Here is a 9,032-nt window from a genome sequence, read left to right as displayed (position 1 = left end):
AGTCAGAGTCAAGGGAAGGACACAGGGGCCAGGAGGGGCAGTCAGAGTCAAGGGAAGGACACAGGGGGCCAGGGTGAGGGCGAGGGCTTTGTTGAAGGTGGTCATGATGGCCTCCATGGTGGCCCCGGGGCCGTCTCAGTGTCATCACCCTATGGCTTGAGTTCCCCGGCCAGGGAGCTGACCCGCATGGCGCAGCAGACCTCTCCTGTCCCGCCCACTGCTCCCCTCAGCAGGGTATGTCAGTCACTCTGCCTGCTCTGCTCCCCACTCTGTGTCTGGTGAATCCTCTCCCCTCCTCCATGCTGCACTTGTGGCCTAGCCCTAGTTCTTCTATGCAAAAATAAGTGGAAAATGTTTTAAAGATGAATTTTATTTACTTACACATACAAGAACTGGGGTGTTGGTGAGAGGTGCAGGGTGGGGGAATATTTACCACCAGTAGGGAGCAGAACAGGCAGGTCTACTGAAATACACCACTGATGGGAACAGTGGGTGAGACAGGAGAAGTCTGCTGCGCCATGTGGGTCAGCTCCCTGGCCGGGGGTCGAACTCACACTTCAGTGGCTGGGGAGAGCTTCATAGTGCTGAGACTAACCCCTGTGCCACCAGGGAGGCCTATAAATGAAATCTTTCAAAAAATGATCGTGATAGAGTCCTGAGGGACAGCAAGATGACTACGGTGCTCTCTACTGTAATCAGGAAAGTTGTTAAGAGGGTCTACTTCACTATACACACAACATGGTAATGGTGGAGGAAGAGGTGGACATGTCTAGTAGTTGAACCAGTGACCATTTCTCTGGGTGGGTGTGTGTGAAAACATCCTGTTGTGCACTTTAAATATATGCAAATGTATTTAGATATGGATTATACATGATAGTTTTTAAAAGGATGAGCCAGTAGTAGGAACTAGGAAGACAGAGAAGAGACGGCAAGCAGATGTGTAGAGAAAGATCACGTGTTCCTTCTGGACGCTTCGAGTTTGTGGTTCCACTGGGACATCAGCCAAGCATGTTCAACTGGTAGTTGGAAATGGGGGTGTGGTGTGAGGAGAGAAGCCCAGGTGAAGACACAGGGGGTGGTCAGCAACATTAAAATTAAAATTACAGAATCAGGAGGAGAAACTGTTGGGAGGAGCTCAGAGAACAGAATCTTAGAAAACATAACATTTTAGGGAGCCAAAAAAATGAGAAAATGAGATGCAGGCAGGATGGATAAGATTTAGGAGCCAGAAAGCCAGGAGCAGAAGCGGGGATGGGGGGGACACAGAGCCACGGAGGCCGGGAGCAGACGGCATGGCATGCGGGTCAGACCGCAGGGTCCGAGGCTGCAGAGGGGGAGAGGAGGCCTGGGGTGGTGGGCGGGAGGTGCTTGTAATTTCATTTGAGGAGTGGAAATAAAAGTCAAATTATAAAGAACTTAAAGGGGAAAGTCAATGGGTAGGGGCAGAGCCTTCGAGATATCTGCTAACGAAGTGGAAGGAAGAGCTAGATTAGTAATTGGAGGGCGTAGCAAGACATGTTTCTGCACGCAGGCAAACAGAAGAGCCATGGAGAAGGGGCCTGGTGTGAGCCACGGGAGACAGTGAGGGGTGCAGAGGGCAGTCAGTGGGCAGACAGGAGCAGGTCCGAGAACAGGGAGGGAGGGAGGGAAATCTCTGCCTAGAATGAAGGAAGCGTGAGAAGGCAGCTGCCGGGGGGCCCTGTTTTGGGCCAGGTGATCACCCAGTGTGTCTCTCAACCACCTGGGAGGCAGGTGTCATTATCCTCATTTTATAGGTGAGGGAATGAGGACTCAGAAGCTGCCCCGCGGTAAGTGGGAGGCCGGTGTCTACCTTGTTTGTACTTGGCATCCTCGCTCCTGCCCTGACACCACCTTGACTTCCTTCTGGGAAAGACGGGATGAGGGCCAGGCTGGGGGAGGAGCTGGGAGCCATTCCCTCAGGTACCTTCTGCCGCAGGAAGCTGACGGCAGAGCACCCCTTCCTGAAGGAGATGCAGAATCGAGGGGAGAACCTGTATGTGGTGATGGAGGTGGTGGAGACGGTCCAGGAGGTCACCCTGGAGAGAGCTGGCAAGGCAGAGGGGTGCTTCTCCCTCCCGTTCTTCGCCCCACTGGGGCTACAGGTTTGGCATTGTGCACTCACATACATCACAGTCAGCGTCTCCTCACAGGCAGCATTAACTTTGCACCATCAGTGCCCACCCAAGACACCAGAAAGAACCCACTACATCCCCTGCCCTGCCCTCAAGATCCAGGCCCAGCTGGTGAGACATAGGCCCCAACCCCTGGTCACGGTGCCCAGTGTGGGCAGGGAACCATCAGGAAGGGGAAACTCAGTCATGGACTTTCCCATGGTGTTTCCAATTTAAGGGAGAGACGCCCTCGGGACACATGACAAGACATGTCTTGTCTCGAGACAAGACACGTGACTTAAAGCCCAGAGAACACAGCTTGGGAAATTCAGTGTAATAAGGAATGCCCTACATTCCTATACCTATTTTGGATACATACTCAAGTGATGAGTTGTAACTGGGAGTAGGGGTTAGTCGTGGAAGGCTTCATGAAGGAGGTGTGCATGGGACAGATGGCAAAGAGGAAGAAGGGCCAGGGCATAGGAGGGCCAGAGATCCGCACACAGCCCATGGAGCAGGTCTGCCCAGCTCCCTCATGTGTGAGGGAGATACAGATCTTTAGAGGGGTGATTATTAGAAATGAGCAAAGTGGCTTTGACGTTCACGCCATGGAGCCCGGACTCGGGGCACCACTGAAAGGTCCCAACTTCTCATCTCCCCTGAGGGACTCAGGCCTGGTCCCCTCACCTGGTCACCTCTCAACCCCAACATTTCATTCTTGGGACTGCTGCAGATTCACAAATGTTCCTTGTCTACCCCTAGGGGTCCGTGAACCACAAGGAGGCCATAACCATCCCCAAGGGCTGCATCCTGGCCTTTCGAGTGAGACAGCTGATGGTCAAAGGCAAAGATAAGTGGGGTGAGCAGAGCCCGGTGTTCTCCCCTCAAGCCAAGAGCTACCCCATCAAAGAGTTACTCCTGGTCCCCTCGGAGGCTACGTCAGGGAGCACGTGTAGATGCTGACTGGGCTGCATGGACTGCGCCCTCAGCAGAGCCCAGCCACTAGAGACTAGAGCGAAGAAAGTGGGGGCAGTTGTTAAGAGGCTTCCTGCTCCCCCTCTTGCTCCTGACAGATATTCCACACATCTACAACGACAACATGCAAACCTTCCCTCCCGGAGGCGGTAAGTGTGATTGTTCTCTGGACCCCTCATCTCCGCCTTCGCTCCGACTGTAGCTGCTAAAATCCTGCACCCTCAAACTGCACACTATTACCCCCAAGGAGCCCCGGCTTTGTTCCCCCAGATTCTAAAATACCAACCCCAACTTTAGGCAAGACAGAGGCATATAAATTCTGCCCAAGAAAGACAGAGATGCAGAAAGACGGAGCAGGGAAGGCACGGTGGGAAGCAGGAAGAGCCTGGAGACAGTGTGTGTTCCCAGATCGCGGGGGCGGGCAAGCGAAACTCTCTCCATGTGTTTCCATAATGATCACTGACAGAGCTGCCTTGACTAGATAAAAAGGCACAGACAGGTTTTGCGCTGACATGTGTGTGTTTTTTCTGTCTTCAGAAAAGCCAGAAGAGGAAAAGTTTATCCGTAAGTGTCGCCTTTCATGTCACTGCAACTTTGTTGACTCAGAATTTTCAAACTCCATTCTTTCCCTTCCTTCTCTGTGGGACAGATGGGGGGAATGGCAAGAGCAGGCCTCAGCCATCAATGATCCCCGAAATATGGCAGAGATCCCAATACTGGGGAGAAGACAGTGGGTGGGGAACGTCTTCGGACGAGGTCTCAGTGGGCACCTCGTCGGGCCTCTGTGCCTCAGGCCCTTTGTAGATCTGGCCTGTTGCCCATGTGCAGACGGAGCCACAGAGTTACCTTGACGCTGACTCAAGCCAGAGGTCTGGCTTCCATAGCCTGGGCTTCTGCCTGACCCACTCCTTCCTCCCACAAATGGAGCTAGAGGATCCTTAAGACAGAGGCGGTCTCCCCTGGGTGAGGCTGCCATTCTGGGGATGACATTCTTACCGTGTTTTCTTTTTTCCCTCAGTTATCCAGGCATCTGATGCTGGTATGGAATCTTGTGAGTTTCCCCAAGATGCTGGCTTGAAGGCAGTGGAGAAGCATTGGGTGAAGGGAAGGGGAGACGAATGCTGAGTCTCAGGTCCCAGGGTTGGGAGCCACCTCAGGAAACTGCGCTCTCCAAAGCAGGCGGGACGCATTCCCAGGGTGCCAGGCCCCTAGAGGGCCAGGTCGGGTTCAGGCCATCCCTTCCACCCACATCCCAGGGTCAGGCTCACTGACCTTGGAAGAGTGTCTTCGGCAGCCGTGAGGCCATTCTTTATCAGCTGACTCATCAATTTGTTCCCAACTTTTAGCAGGAGTGTTAGGAACAGGGAAGTCCATCACCTACTGGGGGGCCTGGGATCTGGGATCTCAGGGAGTATGCTGGCTTGTTTATTTGTTTATTTGTTTATTTATTTGCAGAATTATTTATTTATGCATACAAGAACTGGGGTACAAGGCCAGAGGTAGGGGGTGGGCAGGGGGAGGGGAAGAGGACTCACCAGAGACAGAGTGAGGAGCAGAACAGGCCGAAATACACTGCTGAGGGGAGCAGCAGGCAGGTCAGGAGAGGTCTGCCGCACCATGTGAGTCAGCTCCCTGGCCGGGAACGAACTGTAGTTGCTTTGGAGAGCTTCATAGTGCTGTGCTTTAACCTGCTGTGCCACCAGGGAGGGCTCGAATGATGGCTCGTTTTGATGTTAACATGGGCCCTGGCCCATCACCTCCCTACAAGCCCACCACCACCAACACCTCCAGTCAGGGCTGGCAGACAACTTCATAACCACATTCCCTGACCTCCCAAGAGGGGACCAGAGCACAGGGACCTGAGAAGGGCCCCAGAAAAGAGCTCCTATAGAGGGAATCTGACTGAATTCAATGGGAAAGGTGCCAGCTGGAAGGGGGGTATGGTCACCACATTTACTGCCCCCACAGGGGAGGTACATGAGGACTTCAAGACACTAAAAGAAGAGGTTCAAAGAGAGACCCAAGAAGTGGAGAAGCTGAGCCAAACAGGGAAAAGCTCCCTGCTCAGCTCCCTCAGCAAACTTCTAGGGAAGAAAAAGGAACTACAAGACCTGGAACTCACAGTGAGTCCTGGAGGAAGGTGGAGAAGGGAGGAGGGGGGAGGAGGGGAGTTGTGAGCAGCATGGCAGCCCGTGGGGGGCTGACTGCACAGACGGGGTGCCACCAGGGGAGCAGGCCCCGCTGCCTCCCCACAGCTGCCAGGCGGGTCGGTGCTCCAAGGCCCCTCTAGAAAAAGGCAAGCGGCAGGACTCCCCAAGCACTGCTTCCCCGGAGACAGAGGGTTAAGCGGGTTAAGCCGGGACAGAGGGTTAAGCCGCCAGCGGAGGTCCAGCTGTTGGAAAGAGGCTGGAGACTTTCCTTTGCAGAACCAGGGACCAAGGGACCCAGGGGGTCAGTATTCTCCAGGTCAGGACTGGAAAGGTAGCAAGGAAACTGGAACGTTAAGACATTTCAAGGGATGACGAGCCCTGGACCTTTGTTTGACCTGCATCATCTCACCTGCCCACCTTTCCCCACAGCTTGAAGGGGCTCTAGACAAAGGACATGAAGTGAGCCTGGAAGCGCTCCCGAAAGATGTCCTCCTCTCCAAGGATGTCATGGGCGCCATCCTCTATTTCCTGGGCGCCCTCTCAGGTAAGCGGGAGCGAAGTTGTCATCGCTACACCCCAGTGAGGAAAGGAGTAAACTATTGAAGTCACTCCCAAATGAAGGAGTGAGTGAGTGAGTGAATGCCAGGCAGATGATGATGCCCAGTGACGAACTTATGTACACATTTTGGGAAAACTGTTTCCATCTCCAAAGATTTACCTGGTCTCCTTGTTTAAGAAACAGCCCTCATTGTACCAGCCACCGATTGAAAACTTCTGCCAACTTCTGCATCTATCTCAGCTTACCGCTTCTACAGCCACACCTGTTAATTTCACTTTAGGCAGTAATATTTCTGACCTTGCCCTTGAATTCTCTTCTTGCATGAAACATTCACCACCCCCACCCCCGCCACAATCCTTCAGGGGTTCAGCTGATATGCTCCTTCCAAGAAAGAAACCCACCCCCCACTCCAAGATCAAGACAGACCCCTCAGCTCTGGGCTCCCCTAACTCTCCATTGTGATTACGCATCGCTTTGTTTTCTCACCAGACTCCATGTTCTTTTTTTAATTTTTAAATATTTATTTATTTATGCATACAAAACTGGGGTCCAGGCCAGGGGTGCAGGGATTGTGAGAGGATTCACCAGAGATGGAGTGAGGAGCAGAACAGGCAGATTAACGAAGTACACTGCTGAGGGGAGCAGCCGGTGAGACAGGAGAGGTCTGCCACGCCCTGTGGGTCCGCTCCCTGGCTTGGTTCGAAGTGGAGCTGAAGTGGCTGTGGCCAACTTAGCAGTGCTGCTTTAACCCCTGTGCCACCAGGGAGGGCCCAGACTCCAGATTCCTTAAGTGAAGGGGGTATGACTTTTCCCCAATGCCCAGCACGGAGCACAGAGCAGCCATTCACCCATGGTGTGACACTGGGAGTGCGCCCCTTTGCACAGCTTTCTCTCTGCTTTTCCCTCCAGAGCTGAGTGAAGTACAACAGAAGCTACTGGTAAAATCCATGGAGAAAAAGATTCTACCTGTGCAGCTAAAGCTGGTGAGAGAAAAAAAAAAAAAAAACAACGCAGGTGCCAGGAAGAGCTTGGGAGGGAGTCAGCTAGGGCGGAGGACAGACCCTGGGCCCTTGTCCCATCCAGAGCCCAGGCTATGTCTCTTTCTCTTTGCTTTTCTGCCTTTTTGCTGCCTCAGGACCAACGACTGAAGAGTGGCTTTCCAGGCAGTGACCTGGGGTTTTTTACCTGACTCTGGCAGAAGAGGCACAAGACTGACTTTGCTTATTCCCAAGCCAGTGATGTGAACAAACTGGTTTTGTCTCTGAGTCAGCCTCAATTTACTCCTCTGTAAAATGGGGTTAAAAATTAAACTTGCAAAAAAAAATTAAACGTGCCAAGAATATCTGCTTTTGGAAGGCTTTAGGGAAGCAGGAAGCAGACAGTAAGTTAGGAAGCCTTTTTTTAATTAAAAAAAATAAGCATGCCACTCACTATACGGGGTTGTGTTAAAAAGCCCGGGCGTGGTAAGGCAATGGCCTGAAAAGAGTTAGAATAAGAGACATAGTGCCTACTCTGTGCTTTGTATACGACCACGAAAGAGAAAGTAAGAGGAATTTCCAGTTCTTTCTTTCCTCATGCTATTTTGGCTCCTTCCAGGTGGAGACCACAATGGAACAGAATTTCCTCCGGGATAAAGAGGGGGTGTTCTCCCTGCGCCCTCAGCAGCTCTCCTCCCTTGGAGAAGAAGAACTGACCCTGACCGAGGCCCTTGTGGGGCTGAGCGGCCTGGAGTTACAGAGATCAGGCCCTGAGTACACGTGGGACCCAGACACGCTGCCTCGCCTCTGTGCCCTGTACGCTGGCCTCTCCTTCCTGCAGCTACTGACCGAGGCTTCCTAACTTACTGTCTGCTTCCTGCTTCCCTAAAGCCTTCCCTACCTCGCTCTACAGTGTTATGAACACCTCAGGCATTCCAGAGCCATCAGGCCAGGGATGGAAACCCTAGTGACCACCCCAGATAATACACTTCCACCTGTCCAACCCCATATCACCCCCACTCCTGCAGTGCCACAACCAGATAAGCCTTCTCTGCATAGGCTTACTCCTCCAAGAGTAGAAATACTCATGCTTTTCAGACTAAATAAGGGCATTTCAGCAAAACCAAGTAAAACATTTTTAAATGTATTTCCTCTCCCAATCCTTTCTGCTTCTGCTTCCAAAAAGCAAGCGTCACTGGAATTAATGACAAATATTATGTTTGGATGAGATATCTCTGCTGTTTCTCTTTAAAGAATCTATCACAAGGAAATCCTTAATTTGAAAAAGAGAAAGGCATGCTACATATAGATCAAATGTACATAAAGGCTATATGTCCTTCAGACTGGAAAATGCTCAGAGAACTTTGAGGGTATAGAACATGGAATCAAGACTTGAAAGTAAGACAATCATCTAAGCAGACTGCCTGCAGAGAGCTTCCTCGGGGTCCTAAAGTCTCAGGTTGAAGGGTGTGCAAAGGCCACGACCTAAAGGTACATGGCAAGCCCAAAACAAGTATAAGACAACTTAAAAGTTTATTGACTCCCGGCCTCCCTGGTGGCCGGGGTAGGACACAGCACTGCAAGCCACAGCCTCTTCAGTGCCATCGGGCCTTGGAGGTATGGCAGTCCTCTCCTGGCCTGCCCTGCTGCTCCCCTCAGCATTGTACTTTGTCGATCTGCCTGTTTTGCTCTGTCTCTGGTGAAGCCTTTCACGCCCCTACACCTCTGGCTTGTACCCCAGTTCTGTATGAATTAGTAAATAAATCTTTAAAAAAGATATTTATTGACTCCAAAATGTAGGCCTTTCCCAAAAATGTACCCAGCAGTTCATTGCCAGCCTGTGTCTACGTAGGCATTTCTGTCCTTATTCTCTTTTCCCTAATAAAGTTGCCTTGCCTGCTGATTTCTTTCTCAGAGGGCTCCAAGAATCCCACACACTGAATTCCGACACCCAGATAATTCCTCCCAATCTTCATTCTTCCTGGTAGTTAAGGGAGGGATGATTGCTTCTGCAATTAGAGAAAGGACGACATAAGCTTCTTAGCCTCCAGTACCTCCACTGACCTCACTGCCAGAGCAGGGTGTCCTGGAGGTCACCTCAGAGCATCCTAGGGAACACTGCTGAGCACCTTCAAGACAGACTCAGACGACGTACTGTTACATGAGGGCCAACCTCAAAAGTGCTCATTTCTACCAGAGCGTGAAGGTTTCACTTAGGACATAAATCAGGCACACATAA

At 51.8% G+C, this 9,032-nt stretch overlaps 1 protein-coding gene across 2 annotated transcripts in view; it reads left to right on the top strand.

Annotated features, from left to right (window-relative positions):
* GSDMA (gasdermin A) overlaps positions 1-7,915 on the top strand; it is a 9,826-nt gene extending 1,911 nt beyond the window's left edge. The window contains exons 3-11 of one of the 2 annotated variants that reach the window (XM_004684237.2): positions 1,958-2,123; positions 2,895-2,991; positions 3,206-3,253; positions 3,645-3,671; positions 4,126-4,146; positions 5,076-5,230; positions 5,687-5,801; positions 6,726-6,799; positions 7,413-7,915. In XM_004684237.2, coding sequence (XP_004684294.1) covers positions 1,958-2,123; positions 2,895-2,991; positions 3,206-3,253; positions 3,645-3,671; positions 4,126-4,146; positions 5,076-5,230; positions 5,687-5,801; positions 6,726-6,799; positions 7,413-7,655 — 946 coding nt within the window. In that variant the 3' untranslated portion in view covers positions 7,656-7,915. Of the gene's footprint in view, positions 1-1,957; positions 2,124-2,894; positions 2,992-3,205; positions 3,257-3,644; positions 3,672-4,125; positions 4,147-5,075; positions 5,231-5,686; positions 5,802-6,725; positions 6,800-7,412 lie in introns of both variants that reach the window. The other variant, XM_012726147.1, reaches the window with a different exon arrangement.
* Positions 7,916-9,032: the final 1,117 nt, after the last annotated feature.

The sequence above is a fragment of the Condylura cristata genome, unplaced genomic scaffold (genome assembly GCF_000260355.1).
Source record: "Condylura cristata isolate star-nosed mole 26May11 unplaced genomic scaffold, ConCri1.0 scaffold00017, whole genome shotgun sequence".
NCBI lineage: Eukaryota > Metazoa > Chordata > Mammalia > Eulipotyphla > Talpidae > Condylura > Condylura cristata.
This window is presented reverse-complemented; position numbering and strand designations above follow the sequence as displayed.